The following is an 18,826-nucleotide window of genomic DNA, read 5'->3' as shown; positions in this document are numbered from 1 at the left end:
CCACCGTCTTCACTAGGCGGCAGCGGGGCCAGGATGCCGGGACGGACGGGAGCGTCTGGCGGCTCGGTCGGCCTCTCCCCGCCTCCTTCCCGACAGCTTCCCCACCCCAGTGCCAACGCCTGCCCGGGGCCAGACGCACCCCTGCCCTGGGCTCCTCACAGCCCGCTGGGTGCCCTCGACTCTATTCACACTGACTCCCGGTGGATTCTGTAACTTGCCACTGGAGTCCTGACGTGTGGCATGGCGGAAACAGTGACATCTAGGTGTCAAGACGGAGGACTTGAACGGACAGTTCTCCAAAGACCTACAAATGGCCGAAAGGCCCAGCATCATTAGCCATCAGGGAAATGCAAATCAAAACACAATGAGATATCACCTCACCGCCATCAGGATGGCTCTCATCAAACACACGAACGGCCACCTGAGGAGGTGGAGAAGCAGGACCCCTTACGCTGCCGGGGGGACTCTTAATGCCTTGCAGCCGCCATGAAAAACCACCCTCAGCAAGTTCATCGTAGCGTGAACACATGACACGGTAATTCCACTCCTGGGGCTCTACCCAAGAGAAACGAAACACAGATCCACACAAACCTGGTCCACAAATGTTCACGGCAGAATTGTCCATAACAGCCAGAAAGTGGGAAGAACCCCGATGGCCACCACCTGATGATGGCTATAAACAAAACGTGGCCCATCGCCACAGTGGAACAGTCTTCAGCCGTGAAAAGGAACGAAGCACTGACAGTGCACGGTGCGGATGAGCCCTAGAAACCTCGCGCTGAGTGAAGGAAGCCAGACGTCAAGGCCGCGTATCCTTGTATGATTCCATCTATGTGATCTGTCCAAAACAGGCCAATCCAGACACAAAAAGTACATCAGCAGTTGCCTGGCGCTGGGGGACCTGGGGGGTCGGGGCAGTGACGGCTAAGGGGGGGCAGGGTTTCTTTTCTGGGTGATGAAAATGTCTAAAATGACTGCGGTGATGTGAATACACGAAAATCATCGAACTATACACTGCAAAAGGGTGAATTTTGCGGAATGTGATTAAAAAATGCTTGCATCCAGGACTCACACCCTCCTCCACCTCACGCTCCGGCCCTCAGTGCTTCCATCCAGCTTCTCGGCAGCGAAACAAGTGAAGCGAACACGCCCACCGGGCGCAGAGGCAGCGCGCTGCACACACCTGCTACCCGACCCCCGGCTCTCGGGGCTTCCTGAAGAGAGCTCTGAGGCCTCTTCCCTCGGGAGAGGGGCTGCAGCAGGAGCGGGACCGCGGGGGGCGGGAGGCCTACACTGGTCAGAAGACACAAGCACTGTGATGAGAGGGGCCCGGCCGGGTAGCCCTCCCTCCCCCGGCCCCACCGGGCACACCGCAGCCTGGCACCCGGGCACCGACGTGGTGGCCTCCTCGCCAAAACGCCTACAAACGATGGACCCAGCCCCGTTTTCAACATGCAGGAAGATGGCTGACACCACCGGGGCTCTTCCTACAGCGAACTTAAAGATAATAGCTAACCTCTAGCCCGAAGAAGTTAAATTACTTGCGTGTGATCAAAAGGCAACTGGAAAAATTAGTAAAGCCCTAGATGCCACATACTCAGCTTTCAGTCCATACTTTAGAGAAACGAAGTATTTAAACTAGAAAGGGGGACTTCCCTGGCGGTCCAGTGGCTAAGGCTCCGTGCTCCCAATGCAGGGTGTCTGGGTTCGATCCCTGGTCCGGGGCTAGATCCCACATGCCACAACCAAAGATCCCGCGTGTCGCAACTAAAAAGATCCCGCAAGCAGCAATGAAGATCCCATGCGCAGCAACTAAGGCCCAGCACAGCCAAATAAATAAATAAATATTAAAAAATAAACTAGAAAGGATTTCAGGCATTATTCAGTACACTTTCTTCATGTGAATAAACAGCTCAGTGGAATGTTTTCCATGAATATACCGTGACATCACCTCTCTCTGGGCGCTGGGTTCCTCCAGCGAAGCCATGAGCAATGCCACCAGCCTGCATCCAGGAACTCGTGAACCCCAAGGCTACGGGAGCACGAGGCCCTCCGCCCGGCGCCGCCGCTGGTGCCTCCGCAGCCCAGACCTGGCCGAAAACCCCAGCAAGAGGACAGGTACTCACGGGGTCGGTGAGCATGGTCCTCAAGTGAGACGACAGGGCAAGCACCGCCAGGCAGTTAAAAACGACTCCATTGACCACGGAGTACCAGAAGTCTCTGGAAGGCAGCAGCATGACGAACGTCACCACGAAGTCCGCGTACACGACCAGCAGCCACGTCACGACAGCACAGATCATGCCGCAGCCGTCGCGGATGAACCAGACCCTGTCTGCCACGTCGGCCTCGGACGGAGAGGAGGAAGAAGAGTCGTAGCCGTCACTTCCGGTCAGCAGGGGATGATGTTCGACATCGCGGAGCCGCTGTCCTGGTGACGGCATGGCTTCCCTGCAGGGGCACGGGACACGCTGGTGAGGCTCCCGGGGGCGCACGGCCGCCTGCGGCGGCCCCAGCCGCACTGCGCGAGGACGGCGCGGGGCGGGAGCCAGACGCACGCCCTTGGCACCCAGGCTCCAAGCCCGGCGGAGACAGGGCCTGGGGTACCACGGCCCCACCCACGGGGCCAAGGCCCGACGGCCCGCAGCGCACACAGGCCAGCGGCTGATGAGAGGCTGACAGACCAGGGCTCTTTCACTGCGCGCTTCCACGCCGGCCCACGACCGCAGAGCCCCCAGTTCTCGCCTCACTCTTCCCTGTTTCACTGAGCCCTTCACTCTCACTTCTCCCTCGTTCTAACTGTGACAACGTGCGACCGTGTTTTTGAGGCAGGCTTAACTCTCTGCTGTTTCTAGAACGCCCTTCCTCTTTCAGTCTTTTAACAGTTTCCTTCACGTATCCGTTCTTTCGACAACTCTCCCATATTTCCTAAAGTACCTGATACCCGAGAACACATAGGGGCAGAAACTAAAGGAAAACTTACACTTTTCCTAGCAAACATTTTGCTGCTTCTGTAAACCTATAACCTCTCATCAGTGTTTGATATGAGTAGTAATAACTCATGATAAATAAAGAAAGGGAAACAGTCAGTTCATTTGGCCTTGTTGTTTGAGCAGGGGATGGAAAAACACTGACAGCGCTTTATCAGACGACCCGAGGGCTTTCTCCACTCAGGCGCGGCTTCTTTCAAACAAGCACAGTGCAAGCGACTATGGTCTCCCCAACGTGGGGGAGGAGGGGGAGGGATAAGAATGCTCCTGGGGTCGGGTCTGCTACAACTGATTCACAGCATCGGCTTTGGAATCTTGGCATTACTTTGTTCCTTAACTGTAACTAGAGCACGGTAATGATGAAAACATTTACTGAATGAATGAATTTGCTGATGAGAGTTCCTTCTGCAAATATTTTGCAGAATTCCCTCTTGATACAAAGATACTGACTAGTACAAGACAGAAATGAAATTGTTCCCTACAGTCTGCTCTTAGATCAGACAAAAAAAGCTTTATAATTACTGAAGTGAAGAAACTGAAGATAAGAATTTGGGCAGCCCCGAACCAGCCATTCTTCAGCCAGCACATACTGGACCCGACGGCTGCCTTCCTGCCGAGCCCCTTCCCTCCGCAGAGGCCACCCACCCCTACAGCGCCCGAAGCTTCTCTCTGCCAAGCAAGTCATCCTGCAGAGACAGTCCTCCTTCCTCTGAAGAGCACTTTGAAAAGGGACTCAGAACATCAGACACGGCTGTCTGGAGAGGGTGCTGGAGCGCGGTTCTGTCTACACCACTGTAAAGCCTGATGCCGTCGGGGGGCTGAGACCCTCTGGAAGGAGGACCAGCTCAGCAGCTCCATGGGCAGTGCGCTCAGCACTCCCTACCTTGAGAGGGCGTCTGTGTCTCAGCCCCCGGCTGGCTGTCAGCCCTCGTGGGAAAGGCCTGGGTCTTCTCTCCGGGCTCCCCGTCGGTGCCCGCACGCCCCTGGGCTCACGGCAAGTGCGCATCTGTTTACAGGCAGACGCAACAACGTGAATTGGTCCCCATCTCAGATCCAGGGAGTGGCCTAGTGACGGCCACAGAAGTTTTTTAGTGAATCATAAATGTTCACCAAAGGCTTAAGCTGAATAATTCCTCTGACCAGAACCCCTCGGCTCTACGGCTACTTCTCAGGTAAGACGCTTTCCATGAGAAATGGGTGCCCGCCTGCTGGGCAGTGCGCAATCGCTGCGGGGCCACGTGTCCGGAGGCAGGCCAGCTTTGTATCAGCGCACACTTGTGCAGCCCGAGTTCTGCCTGGAAACCAGGACCCTAGTCTTCTGGACGCCGGACCCAGTCCCGATTAACCTTCCTGGCTGAGACACTGGCGACAGCAGCCGCAGGCCTCCCCCGGGGCTGCAGATGGCAGCTCTATTTGTGAGGAAGGGTGACCGCACACATACCAACCCCAGTGGGCGGGGAGGGACATTCCCAGAAGCACGTTAGGATAGTGAGGCATCATGCCTGTGTGCTTCAGAGCCGAATTTGTAAAAGCCACTAGGAGGCAAAGGGAAAACAATCTGATACCCAAAAGTCACTGCATTTGCAAGAAAGCAATCGATGAACACGGCGAGGGTAGGCTGAACACATTCGGTTATCTGTCATCAAGCGCAGGCACCTTCCGCTGAGTCACAGCACTTACACTTCATTAATGCAACAGGAAGGGAGGGGAGGAAATGAAGAAACAATTCCTTTACACTCAACTAATCTAAAAATGCTGGGAACACAAGAGCAAATGGCACAGCAATTGGCGATGCGAAGCCAGGGCGAGGGCACAGTCTCACTCTGCGCTGATACCCCATCGCTGGTGACTGAATACTCTGCGAGATCATGTCTGAAAAAAACCTGCAAGCACTGTGCACTGACCGACGGTTTTTCTACTTTAATGTCCAGTTTAATGGGATTCTGTCTACACTCCTGAACCTGAGCTGTTTATCCTAGTGTTAGATCAAGCCCCGTTTCCCAGAACACTAAGAGCAACACTGCGGACCTCCATTATTTAAGGGACAGCCACTCAAGCAAAACCCTTCCAGTGGCTTACACTTGAGAACGTCCCTCATCGTGTAATACCTGCTACTAACTGATCGACTCTCTTCATGGAATCTTCCTCCAGGGACACACTCTCCTTTTAGCGTAGGTGGTAAGCAAACCAAAGACGATACGTGAAGAAAAAGATTTACTTGTCACCATTAACCATCTGAACTGCCCGTATTTGCCTTTTCAAAGGTGTGCAAGTTAGTGTCAGCTGTTAGAGAGGAAAGTGTCTAGAGACCTAAATAATCACTTACCTCACAAATTATTTTTAGACATTACTTGAACATTTTGTGCCTTTTCTTCAGGATCTTAAGGTGCATACTGTCCTATGTGACAGGATCTGAAAGATAATAAAATCTGATTAGAAAAGGTACTTATTTTATGACCAAAGTGCACACTATTTCTTAGTGTATGATTAATTTTTGGAGCACACGTAACCAATGTGACGCTTCACACCTGAAGTTCCGTTATTCAGAACTATCTTTAACTATGAAATCATGACTCCTCTAGGTTTTCGTTACTAGTAAACTGATTGACAATCCTGAAAATTAAGTAATTTATTTTAAACCTCTCTGTTCTACCCTCTTGTTACTTTAGCCCTGGTTTTAAATACTAATCTCTAAGCCAAAATCCCTGAGAAAGAGCCCCAGGGATAATCCAGACCAAATCTGGTCAACCTGCATTTCAACAGGCGACAACTGTTCACTGTTCACCAGCCACAGCAGAGGAATTACAGAAAAGACGAGAAAGAGGTGAGAGGGGCCCCAGGCCCCGCTGGGGGAGGGTGCCCTGGGGGGAGGGGCCAGGTGCACGAAGGAGCGGGCGGAATGAGGGAGGAGCCTCCCAGTCTGGCAGCGTCTCCCACTGGGCTCACTGGCAGGTGGGCAAGCAGACACAGCCTCCTTAGAAGCACTCATCTGGCCCAAGAAAAAAGGCCGAAGACACCAAGATGCAGGGTGTCCCCCTCCCAAAGAGGTCAGATTGCTGCCAGGTTTCCCTAAGACCAGGGCCGCCAGAGGACAAAGGACCATGGACACAGACGCTCCTGGTACATCTCATTCTTAAATATGAACCAAGAGCCAACGGATGTTCTGGAGAAAGCTCAAACAGGTCTCATGAAAGAGCCCCAGAAAGAAAAGAGAGAAACAGGAATTCAAAGCAGGCATAATGCACAGAGAAGAAAACTTAAGAAGAAATAAGAGACTGCATCTGTGAGACAAAGAGGAACATTCTGAGAACTTCCTAGTTATTGAAAAATAAAAATATGATGGTAGAATTTTTTAATCTTACAAAACAGGATTGGAAGAGAGAATGGGGAAATTTCCCAGAAAGGAGAACTAAACAACAAAGGGGGGGAATGGGGGAAGGATAAACTTGGAGTTTGGGATTAACATATACACACTACTATACAGAAAACAGATAACCAACAAGGACCTCCTGTACAGCATAGGGAACTATATTCGATACCTTGTAATAACCTATACTGGGAAAGAATCTGGAAAAGAATAGATATACACATATATAAAACGGAATCAGTCTGCTGTACACCTAAAACTAACACAACATTGTATATCAACTAAAAAACAAACAAAAAGACAAAGACCTTAGGAGACAAAATAAAATGAAATCAGAGGACCAACCCAGGAGGTCCATCTTCCGAACAAGAGGCCTGGCCGAGGCACCCCCGAACGAGACGTCCTTCCTCCGCGCCACTCCACCGCCACCCAGGCTGGCGGCCCCATGTGCCTCGCAGCCTGCACGCTCTGTGTGCATCTGATACCCTTCCAACGTAACATGTTTCTCCCCGCAAACCCTCAGTTGGTGTCTGTTTTCTGAAACCAAGACCCCTGACTAGGACACCAGGGGGCTGGCGTGGAAGAGGGTGAGGGGACTGGGGGGGGGGGGGGTCGAGGGGTGGGCAGGGTAAGCGCCCCTGGTCTCCTCCACGGAACACGCTCTGGTGCCCCTCCCAGTAACTGGGGGCTGCTCGCTGCCTCCTGACCGGGAGTGCCCCCACCGCCGGGCCCAGCTCTGCTGTCAGGCTCCCCTGCCCACCCGACCCTGCAAGTCTCCTCAGGACCCGTCCTCCCTCCACAAGGACCTGGACAACCTCCCCGCACCCGTCACCGCCACCCTGCACACCAAACGTTCCCTAGCCTATCAGTGGCTCTGAGTCCCCTCTGAACTTTTCAGTAACAAATGTGGCCATGAACCACAGGCTGCTTAAACTAACGGAGGTGACTTTTAAAATATGGCATTTATATATATGGTAACTTTTTTCAAATATCTATGCAGTAACCAACAACTTTAAATGCCAAATAACATGCTGAACCAGTAATGCCTAATTACGCCTCGTAATACTTTCAACTTTTCATTCACATTCATTTTGAATATCTTCAAATGAGCTTATGTTAGCACTGTTTTAAAAGAAAACCGGCTTTGCAAAACACAGGACTGCCCATTGCAGTCCTCAGGTCTACAGCACAATCTCTACAATGAGACCAAATCCCCAGTTACTTTTATAAATTTTAAAAAATAACCAACATGGCAACCACTTCGGAAAGCGGTCTGGCACTTTCTCAGAGTTAAACCAACACCCGCCCTGTGGCTCGGCAATTCCACTTCTAGGTATTTTCCTCAAGGTGAATATGAACACAAAACATGTACAGAACTGTTCACAGCTGCTTCATTCATAACAGTCACCAAACCAGAACAACCCAAACATCCCTCACCAGGAGATGAATAAACAAACCATGGTATATTCGTACAAGGGCATACTAAAACGGGGTGGCGGGATTACGGATACATGCAACGATGTGGATAAACCTCAAAAAATCACGCTAAGTGAAAAAACCAGACAAAGAATATGTACAGGAGGAGTCCCTCTCCATGGCACTCTAAACCAGGCGAAGCTAGTTTATTTTGAAAGAAATCAGAACGGGGTTGGAGCACAAGAGGGAATGACGGAGAGCCCCAAGGTAAGTTTCTGAGTTGACGGAAAGGGCAGCAGGCTACGCGGGCACACGCACTGTCAAACCAAATTCAATGAGCTGTTAAAATTACACACTTAAAATTGTGCATTTCATTGTACATTAACTATGCCTCAATTAAAACACGAACAGGAGAAAAAATAACCAGCACAGGTACACGTGCAGGTGTAAAAGGGTGTAGTAACAGCCAAGTTCTAAGTGCTGCTGAAACCGTTCTCTCCCTACAGACACTGCCTTCCGAGCCAGACCCTGTCTCAGTTTACTTTTAACAGTATCTTCGGGCAAGTGTCTTAAACTCCTCCCCTCACTTTTTTCCCCATGTTTATAAACAGAAAATGCATTTCTCATAAACAAAACAGGTAAACAAAAGACATCAATATACTTTGGTGATCAGTTGCTACAAAAAAGAATGAAGTTCCAATGATTTTCACTGTTGCAATAAAAGGAAACGTCTACCCTAGAGTCTGGTATTCACGTGTACGTTAAAACACTGCTTAAACTCATCACTGTTTTACTATTCATACGCCCACTGCTGACCTATAAGAAACAGGAATAAGCACATCTCTGCTTCAGGCACAGAAGCAGCATGTGAGGCAAACACAGGCCGCGAGATGTGCTGAATTCAAACGTGGGGGCGGGGCCTCCAAGCTGCAGCCTCCACGCGAGGCCAGGCCGAGGACGCGCGACCTCGGACAGGCCCTCAGCCCACGAGGGCTCGCGGGAGAGAGGCGGGGACCGGCCTGGTAAGCGATGTGCGCGGTGTTATCCCCAGTGGCACGCAGAGGGCGATGAGGGAGAGATGACAATCGCTTATCCCGTCCAGAGGAACCAGAAAAGTGTCGGGTAGGACGACAGCAGGAGTGGGCCCACAGGACAGGCAAGATCCGCACAGGAGAGGACAGTGCGAGAGGCACAGAGGCGGGAAGGGCAACCCGCGGGCTGCAGGGCCCCGGGCTCAGTGCGAGGGAGGGCGGGAAGGCAGGGAAGGGGAGGCCGGGGCCCCGCACAAAGCACTCCGAAGGCCGAGCTAGGCAGCCTGAAATTCCGTACGTCATTCTGCTGCAAAGGGAGACTGGAACTTCGGTCAACAGACAAATGTTTTAGCAAGATAACTGGTGACAAACTAAGATTAGGATGGAAGGAGGAAGACGGGCAACCGGGAGGCAGCTGCCATGCCCCAGAGCAGAGCTGACAGAGGCGGGGCCAGGAGGGGAGCAGGGGCCTGAAGGGGACGAGCCGGGGTTAGGAAGGACACCTAGGCAGGAAGGCTGGCTGCAGCAGTCAACACACACACGGGGCCGGGACCTTTTCCCAGCAGTTTCGGTAAAGAGCCAAGAGCTTGCAGACTGCGTGGTGAGAAAATTAAAGAAGCAAATTTGTTTAAATGTGGTTAAGTGAAGGACATATGTAGCTGGAAGGAAAAAACATTTTTTTCAATTTCCCCTCTTACGTATTATCTCATTTAAAGCTACGATGGGGCTTTCCTGGTGGCGCAGTGGTTGGGAATCCGCCTGCCAATGCAGGAGACACAAGTTCGAGCTCTGGTCCGGGAAGATCCCACATGCCGCGGAGCACCTAAGCCCTTTCGCCACAACTGCTGAGCCTGCGCTCTAGAGCCCGCGAGCACAGCTCCTGAGCCCGTGCACCACAACTACTAAAGCCTGCGCGCCTAGAGCCCGTGTTCAGCAACAAGAGAAGCCACCGCAATGAGAAGCCTGCGCACCGCAACAAAGAGTAGCCCCCGCTCTCTGCCACTAGAGAAAGCGCGTGCGCAGCAACGATGACCCAATGCAGCCAAAAATAAATTAATTAATTAAAAAAAAAATAAAGCTATGATGAACCTTTCAACAAGACAAAATTCTATTTATTGTGTAAGCTGACTTCATCCTCACTGGCTCCCAATAAATAGAATTAACGTGGCTTCTGCAACGAATTTTAATTTGTGTAACAAATGATTGCTTTGTCCAAGTATTTAATTGATGTGATGCCTTGTTTTCATTTTATATAAAACCTTTTATACTGTTCCAATAAATATCTTTATTAGTAAAAAATAATAATAATAAATAAAATAAGAGGACGGGACCAAGATGGCGGAGGAGTAGGACGAGGAGCTCACCTTCTCCCACAAGAACACTGAAAATACCTCTACAAGTGGAACGACTCACACAGAACAGCTACTGAACGCAGGCAGAAGACCTCAGACTTCCAAAAGGGCAAGAAAACCTCCGCGTAACCAGGTAGAACAAAAGGAAAAAGGAAAAGAAAGGAACGTAGACGGGGCCTGCGCCCCAGGCAGGGAGCTGTGGAGGAGGACAGGTTCCCGCATCCTGAGAAGCCCCCTCGCCGGCGAGGAGATCAGCCTGGACGGACGGGGCGCGTCGGAGCCCAGCAGGAGAGCACAGCAGCCGGTGTGCGGAAGGCAGCACAGAGAGCCGCCTGCACAGGAGGCCGGCGGCGCCGCCACCCGGCGCTCCCCGGCCTCAGACGCTCATCTGCCAGTGCTGAAGCTCAGGCTTCGGAGGTCAGACCCAGGGAGAGGACCGGGGCGGGCTGCGCGGAGACGGCCTGCAGAGGCTGGACTGTGGCAACCGAGCGTGTGCTCGCAAGAAGCCCGGGCCTGTCAGAGAGCCAAGGCGCCGTACTGAGGGGTGCACGAGGAGAGGGGAGGGACCACCATAAGAGCTTCTTTCCCTACATGCGCCCCCAGGCAACAGGACACTGCCTGCAGGAGCTCTGCGGGCGGGCACGAGTCGCTGCCGCCATCGCGGGCTCCAGAGGCAGGCACAGGCCACCGCTATGAGACCTGTGAGCAGCCGCCAAGTGCTGCCCCCGCCATCCCGGGAGCGCACAAGGGCGGCTGCACCTGCACATCCCATATCAAGGGAATAAAAGCCAGCACGTGCTGAGGAAACAGACAGCAAGCGTCCAAACTAAAAGCAGCCCCTCCATTCTGGAAAAGATGGCGGAGTAGAAGGATCGAGTTCACCTCCTCTCACAAAAACACCAACATCACAACGAACTGCTGAACAACCATCGACAAAAAAGACTGAAACCTACCAAAAAAGATACTTTACATTCAAAGACAAAAAAGAAGTCACAATGAGACGGTAGGCTAGGTGCTTTCCTGCCAAGACAATTAACAAAATGGCAATAAGAACATACATATAATTACCTAAAATTTAATGGGATTCGTAATGGATACAAAAACAAGACCCGTATATATGCTGTCTACAAAAGACCCACTTCAGACCCAGAGGCATGTGCAGACTGAAAGTGAGGGGATGGAAAAAGGTATTCCATGCAAATGGAAATCAAAAGAAAGCTAGAGTAGCAATACTCTTAGCAGATAAAATAGACTTTAAAATAAAGACTGTTACAAGAGACAAAGAAGGACACTACATAATGATCAAGGGATCAATCCAAGAAGATATAACAATCGTAAATATATATGCACCCAACATAGGAGCATCTCGATATATAAGTAAGGCAAATGCTAACAGCCATAAAAGGAGAAATCGACAGTAACACAATAATAGTGGGGAAATTTAACACCCCACTTACATCAATGGACAGATCATTCAGATAGAAAATCAATAAGAAAACACAGGCCTTAAATGACCATGAAACCAGATGGACTTAATTGATATTTATAGAACATTCCATACAAAAGAAGCAAAATACACTTTCTTCTCAAGTGCACATGAAACATTCTCCAGGACAGATCATACCTTGGGCCACAAATCAAGCCTCAGTAAATTTAAGAAAACTGAAATCATATCAAGCATCTTTCCGACCACAGTGCTATGAGATTAGAAATCAATTCGGGGGGCTTCCCTGGTGGCACAGTGGTTAAGACTCTGCGCTCCCAATGCAGGGGACCCAGGTTCGATCCCTAGTCCGGGAACTAGGTCCCACATGCATGCTGCAACTAAGAGTCCGCATGCCACAACTAAGGACCCGATGCAACCTAATAAATAAACAAATATTTATAAATAAATAAACAAATAAATATTTATTTGTTTATTTTTGGCTGTGTCGTGTCTTCGTTGCTGCGCTTGGGCTTTCTCTAGTTGCGGTGAGCGGGGGCTACTCTTCATTGCAGTGCACGGGCTTCTCACTGTGGTGGCTTCTCTTTGTTGTGGAGCACGGGCTCTAGGTGCGCGGGCTTCAGTAGTTGCGGCACATGGGCCCAGTAGTTGTGGCTCGTGGGCTCCAGAGCGCAGGCTCAGTAGTTGTGGCGCACGGGCTTAGCTGCTCCACGGCATGTGGGATCTTCCCGGACCAGGGCTTGAACCTGTGTCCCCTGCATTGGCAGGCGGATTCTTAACCCCTGTGCCACCAGGGAAGTCCCAATAAATATTTTAAAAAAAGAAAGAAAGAAAGAAAGAAAGAAATCAGTTCGGGAAAAAAAACCTGTAAAAAACACAAACACACGAAGGCTAAACAATATGTTACTAAACAACCAATGGATCACTGACGATATCAAAGAGGAATTCAGAAAATACCTAGAGATGAATGACAACAAAAACAAGACGATCCAGGACCTGTGGGACACAGCAAAAGCAGTTCTAAGAGGGAAGGTTATAGCAATACAGTTTTACCTCAGGAAACAAGAAAAATCTCAAACAACTTAAACTTACACCTAAAGCAACTAGAGAAGAAAGAACAAACAAAACCCAAAGTTAGTAGAAGGAAAGAAATCATAGGGGCTTCCCTGGTGGCGCAGTGGTTGAGCATTTGCCTGCCAATGCAGGGAACATGGGTTCGAGCCCTGGTCTGGGAAGATCCCACATGCTGCGGAGCGACTAAGCCCGTGCGCAATGAAAGCAATGAAGACCCAACGTAGCCAAAAATAAAAATAAATGAAAGAAAACAAATAAATTTTTAAAAAAAAAGAAAAGCTATGGTGAACCTAAAGAAGGATTTGGTCTCCCTATTCTACAGATGAGCCACCCCGGACCCCCAGTTAGTCTGGGACCTCCACACAAGTCCCACCATGCTGCTTCTCGGTTTGAACAGGCCACACTTTTAAAAAGCCTAGGACAGCCCCAAAGTGATGTAACGAAAAGAGACTGAAGACTGTATGCCTAGTTAAGCCAACTAAACAATCAGATTAAGAAACTATAAACCAAGAGGTCCTGGCATGGTTGCTTTTTTCTTTCTCATTTTATGCTTATTTGAGCTTTTCCTGCAACTACAAAAGCAACATAGGCTCACTTTTTCTGTTTTTAGAGAACAAGGGTCCCAGTTTGCAGACGCAGGGGCTGACGGCTGACAGAGCAGAGGGACCCTTCTTCCCTAGGCGGGGGAGGGTGGGGGAGAGGGTACAGAGAAGATGGGCAAAGCGCAGCTAAAGCAGGTCCCACCCCACACGCTGTTCTGAGCAGGCAGGAGGTGGGCTGTGGGTGCTGGAGGTTGGGAAAAGCTGAGGACGGCGACCGAGACTGGAAAAAGGAAGGGGGGTTGGGGAGGTGGCAAGAGAGAGCTGAAACTCAGCACTGTGGGCCCGACAGCACTGCAAACCCCGGTTCCCAGTAAACACCACAACAGCCAAGCCTTTCATCCACAAGCCCAGCCTAACACCCAAAACCCTACAGGGGTTGGGGATTCGCCATGGAGGGCAGGACGAAGGGGAGCGGCCTGAGAAGCCAGGTGACAGAAAACTGCAAGGAACTGGAGGTCCTGATGAGACTGAGAAGCAGGCCTGGAGGATGTACACGGGGGCCAGGTCGGCCTGAGGCTGGTCGGCGGGGGGGGGTGGTGTGTGTGTGTGTGTGTGTGTGTGTGTACGTGTGTGTGTGTGTGATTTATCCTCTTCAATGATTCTCCCTTGTACGTTTTCCATCATTTAGTCTAAATTTCATTCTTTCAATTTCTTGATATTTTCTCAACTTAGTATGGTGTAAGATAAATAATTATGACCAAAAACTAAGGCTGCAAGGGGGAATTTTAAGAACTCAGAGGAGGTGTCATCCAGGATAACAGTGAGATCTCACAAGTGGCCCCGCAAACGGGCCGCTCCATAGAGCAGAAGGGAGAAGGACAGCACTTCCGTCCCACGCACGTCCGCACCCGGGGTGATCCGTGCGCTAGGACGGGGCCTGAGTTAGGTCGGGGAGACTCACAGAGAGGGAGACGCCTCCCTGAACTTGGTAAAAGAATGGGGCGCTCAGACAGCCTAGCCCAGGGCCTTGGCCCCAGTGCATTCACTGCCACTGCAATTATGTTCTTGTACGTTCTTTCCATCAATTTGCAATCATCAAAGATTTAGTTTGTGCTTTCAAACCAGACCAGTAATGTATGCCATATGAACCAGTATTTTCTTCTCAAATTACTGAATCTGCAGAACAGAATATTAACCTTTAAGGGAAAAAACCAATGGCATATTAAGTGAACAAAAGCCAAGTCTCAATAGTATGCTGGCACACTGTCCATACTGTGAACAGTAAACTTATGTAACCTTTCCAGAAAGGTCTTTCATACTAAAACAAAACAGGGCAAACTGAAAAACACACAAGGAGCCAAGGCTCTGGGAGAGGAAAGCCAATCTCACGGGGGTGGGGAGGGGATGACACTGGGCTTTTCCCATCCCGCCAGCCACTCTTCAGCCTCCTGCCAGGTCCTTCTCCTCCACAGACATCGAAATGTGGTGGTGCCTGGGCTGGGTCCTGGGTTGTCCTCTTTAGCTACATGCTCTCTAAATAATCTCACAGGATCTCAGTTCCACGTAGTTAGAAAAGATGCACGTGGGAAACTGCCAAACGAATAATGCATTTCTGGTTGTCTCCAATCCGTTACTCAGCAACTCCACGGTAGGGTCAAAGCAGAAACCCCTCCACCCACCAAAACCGTTCTGACCCTACCTTCTAGCAGTGCTTCGTACCAGAGCGCAGTCTTCCCTGCCTGGACCATTGACCTTCGGTAGCACTTGGGCTGATTCTCTCACTAAATCTGTAGCAGGTGTCGTGACCCAGCCTGCTGCTGTGCGACACGCTCAAAATTCTCATTCTTTACACCATCAATCTTCAGCCACGTTACAAAAACAATTTGCTATTTCTCGAGGGGCCGCTAGACAGATTGTTAAACGATGTTCCCAAAGTGCGCCACATCTCCCAGTTCCTCATTTCGGAGCCAATCCTCGCGGTCTTCGCCCTGCTCATATATGGCAGATGGATGTTACTCATGTTTCTTCCTTTGGAAAGCTTCAGTTCGTTCATGTAACTATTGACACTTATTCTGGCTTCCTTTGTGCTACTGCCCAGACTGGAGAAGCCACAAAGCACGTTATTACCCACTTATTTCATTGTTTCGCCTTCATGGGAATTCCCCAAATACTTAAAACAGATAATGCCCCTGGATACACTGGTACCTCTTTTGCTTCTTTCTGTGCTACTTTTCACATCACTCACCTTACTGGTATTCCTTATAATCCTCAAGGACAAGGTATTGTCGAACGTGCCCATCTTACCTTAAAACTTACACTTCTAAAAATACAAAAGGGGGAATATGCTAAGACACCCCATGCCTTATTGAATCATGCCTTGTTTACTTTAAATTTCTTGACAGTTGATCGAGCAGGTAACACAGCTTTTGAATGTCTGACAGCCACTTCCGCAGCTCAAGGAGCTTCGGCACAGGTGCTGTGGGAGGACCCTCTGACAAATATATGGAATGGACCTGATCCAGTTTTAATCTGGGGTCGAGGTCATGTTTGTGTTTTTCCTAGAAGTGCTGACTCCCCTCGGTGGCTTCCTGAACATCTTGTTAAACAGACAGATGACAAGAAAGACCCCGCAGCTGATTCGGAGGATGCGGCGCTTCTCGCTGAATGCGAAGACTGCTCCAGGGAGGGATTCTAAGAGAAGAGGTCAGAAAAGGAGGCGTCCAGCACGAAGGACTCGACAAAGTGATCCTCCGACTTGGGGTCAATTGAAGAAATTGGTGGCTCAAGCTCAGGAATTAGTGACTGCTCAAAGGACTCCTTTTACCCCTATGACAATGTTTTTGGCTATGTTGGCTGTTCTTTCTACCTCTTCTGTTCAAGCTGATGATTTATACTGGGCTTATGTTCCTGACCCCCCTTTGCTACACCTGTTTCCTGGATTGATGCTGAATTCCCTGTATTTTATAATGATACTGTTTTTGGAGATTTTATTGGAAATATTAAGATGGCAAATATGTCTGTGAATTATTCCAGTTGGTTTAATTATTTTCCTGTATGTTTAAGTCCGCCAAATTTGGAATCAGGCTGTATTAAAGCTATAGCTTTTGAACATACTGTGCTATACAGTGGAAAGGTAGAATCACAATATGCAACTAATAATAGAGGTATATATCACTTTACTGGTTCTTCTCTTACTTTATATTGTAGGCAGATAGTAAAACAAGAAGATTTATCTACATTTGTGCATTGGTATAAAGATCATCAATTAATTAACATTCAGGAACGTTTTACCCGAGTTAACCCTACAGATCCTTTCAATCATTCTATAATTATTAAGAATTTACAACCTTCTGATTCTGGACGTTATCTATGTGTTTTCTTATGTTGGCAATTATCCCATGCTTTGTAAAATTTGTTCTGCAAAGATATGTTCGTCTCAGTACTGAGCTCCATGGTTTGCGTTTACAACAACATGCTTTACAAAAGAAAAAAGGGGGAGCTGTGGGACGCATGCAGTCTTAGCCGGAGGTAACTCCTGGAGGAGACAGTATGTCTCTCACAAAGCCCTTACCCTTGACTGGGAATGCACTCTTTTTCCCAGGCCTGAGGAATGTAAAAGAGATTAGCAAAGCTATCTCAAGCCAGGAGACCTCAGGGAAATGAGAGTCCTGGTTGTTCCCTATGGCTGGGGGCTGTGTGTGAGCCTGGTTAAGGGAAGATAATGTTCAAGGATAGTTGTTGTAAACTTGTTGACGTCTGTGGCGGTGACTGAACTGAGATGATAAGCAATTCTCTAAGTTCATTGTCTAATAATGAGCTCCTCTTCTGTCTACATTAGATTCAGTAGATTCTAAATAAAGTGCCTTGCAACCATCAGTCGTCTTGGTCCTTCTGACCCCATACTCGCGGTGCTATTCAGTCCCTTGCCCCTCTCCGTCGGGACCTGGAAGACCCTCTGCGGTGGCTGGACCATCGCACCCAGGGCCAGTTTTTACAGATATAAGTCGGATCCTGCCACTCCCTTACCTATTAAAACCAGCCAATTGCTGCCTCTGTGGTTAGAATAAAACCCAAAGGCTACACAGCCCTACCCGGCCCGGGGCCTGTGGACCTCACCTCTTACCTCCCCTCCCACCCGGGCTGTCTCTGTTCCTCTGTCATCACCGCAACAGAATGTTCTCGTAATATCCCCAGCACACCCCGAACTCCACAAACACTTGTTGAGTGAGCGAAGGAAAAGCAAAAACAAACCCCACAGGAACCCGAAAGGAGTAAGAAAGAGGGTCAAAGTGGGAGGCCTGGGGTGGGGTGGGATGGGATGGGGTCAGACAGTCCGGGGAGCTGAGGGGGAGAAATGTGGACGGGTTAAGGGGGGAGAGGGAGAATGGGAGGAAGGAGAGAGACCCACGCTGGCAGGGCTTTTTCTGGGTGTGTCACTTGGAGCACACAGGCTGCACGAGGCAGCCTCAAAGGCACAAATGTACACAAATGCCAAAGCTTCCACATTTATCCCCATACCAGAGCCACAGCCTGAAAGTCAAATGGAGGAGCTATTTTTAAAAATCCCAACATGGTAACTAAACCCTCAAGAATTCCAAGGCCAGAGACAAAAAGAACCCCAGAGTCCCCAAACCCTTCAAGTGTCCCGTCCCAGGGAAGACCTGAGCCTGAACCAAGCTGGTGAATCCCCGCCTCTTTCCTTATCTTCCTAAATGGGGTTTCTTTGTTTAATAGGAAATGAACTTTTATAACATCAGACTTGCCCAAACCTGCAACACGAGGCACATCTGACCCGCTCACAGTGAACCTAGCTCTCAGATGCAAGTTAACAACAATGTAAGATACTGGAATGTGAAAGGACAGGCCAGTTACTGAACATCTGCCATGTGTCAGGACCTTTGTACACATCATGACGGTGAACTCTGCCACTACCCTAAAAACGAGGTGCTCACTGAGGGATGAGGAAATTGCGCCTTCGAGCGGCAGTACCCTGCCCAAGCTCACGGCCAGCAAAGCATGGAGTCGGGGCTGTTCCGACTCCAAAGCCCACGCTCTTCCATGACAACATGCCACCTCCCTGAGCACCTGGTTTCAGAGAACGCGTTCCATAACGAGGACACTGAATCTGGGAACTACGGACCGCTAAGAATTCAGAACGCTCCGACCAGAAATACTGTAAGAGCCTGTCTCAAGAGAAACTGCACGCTTCTCTACCCTGCCTGCCCCTGCTTATTACTGGGTCTGCAAACGCACTGCACCCTGTCCCAGAATGACCCAAACCACCAGTTTAACACAGAGCCGGCCTCTCCTTCCATTTACTGATAACACTCCTCACACAGCCAGTATTTACTGAGCACCTTTTAACCCCTGGACACAAGGCCTCCTCTTCCCTCATTCCTACGTGCTGCCGCTGCTTCCTGCTTACAGCTGTGACCCTTCCCTTCCCACCTTTCCCACAACCCAAGCTTAGGCACCCTCACCTCTGGCTGTACCTCTGTAGAACCCTAACCAACAGAGGCGCCAAACCTTGGGACCACGGCATTCAAGGCGCCACTGAATCTGGCCCCCCTGCCCTTCCAGGCTCTTCCACGCAGCGTTCATCCTGGTTCCCGT

At 49.9% G+C, this 18,826-nt stretch overlaps 1 protein-coding gene and 1 long non-coding RNA gene across 4 annotated transcripts in view; one reads left to right on the top strand and one right to left on the bottom strand.

Moving 5' to 3' along the window:
• The window catches only part of LOC309616387, a 94,243-nt gene extending 77,157 nt beyond the window's left edge, over positions 1-17,086 (top strand). The window contains exons 7-8 of the long non-coding RNA XR_014237445.1: positions 5,657-5,811; positions 8,623-17,086. This is a non-coding gene — a long non-coding RNA (uncharacterized lncRNA). The remainder of the gene's footprint in view (positions 1-5,656; positions 5,812-8,622) is intronic.
• The window catches only part of ZDHHC7 (zDHHC palmitoyltransferase 7), a 36,387-nt gene that overhangs the window by 13,135 nt on the left and 4,426 nt on the right, over positions 1-18,826 (bottom strand). For 2 of the 3 annotated variants that reach the window (XM_082366934.1, XM_082366932.1), the window contains exons 2-3: positions 5,314-5,399; positions 2,127-2,448 (exon numbers count right to left, since the gene is read on the bottom strand). In XM_082366934.1, the coding sequence (XP_082223060.1) occupies positions 2,127-2,441 (315 nt within the window). In that variant the 5' untranslated portion in view covers positions 2,442-2,448; positions 5,314-5,399. Of the gene's footprint in view, positions 1-2,126; positions 2,449-3,870; positions 3,994-5,313; positions 5,400-18,826 lie in introns of all 3 variants that reach the window. The other variant, XM_082366933.1, reaches the window with a different exon arrangement.

This window comes from Balaenoptera borealis (genome assembly GCF_965194805.1).
Source record: "Balaenoptera borealis genome assembly, chromosome: 19".
NCBI lineage: Eukaryota > Metazoa > Chordata > Mammalia > Artiodactyla > Balaenopteridae > Balaenoptera > Balaenoptera borealis.
The sequence above is the reverse complement of the archived record's forward strand: the minus strand, read 5'-3'. Positions and strand labels throughout refer to the sequence as shown.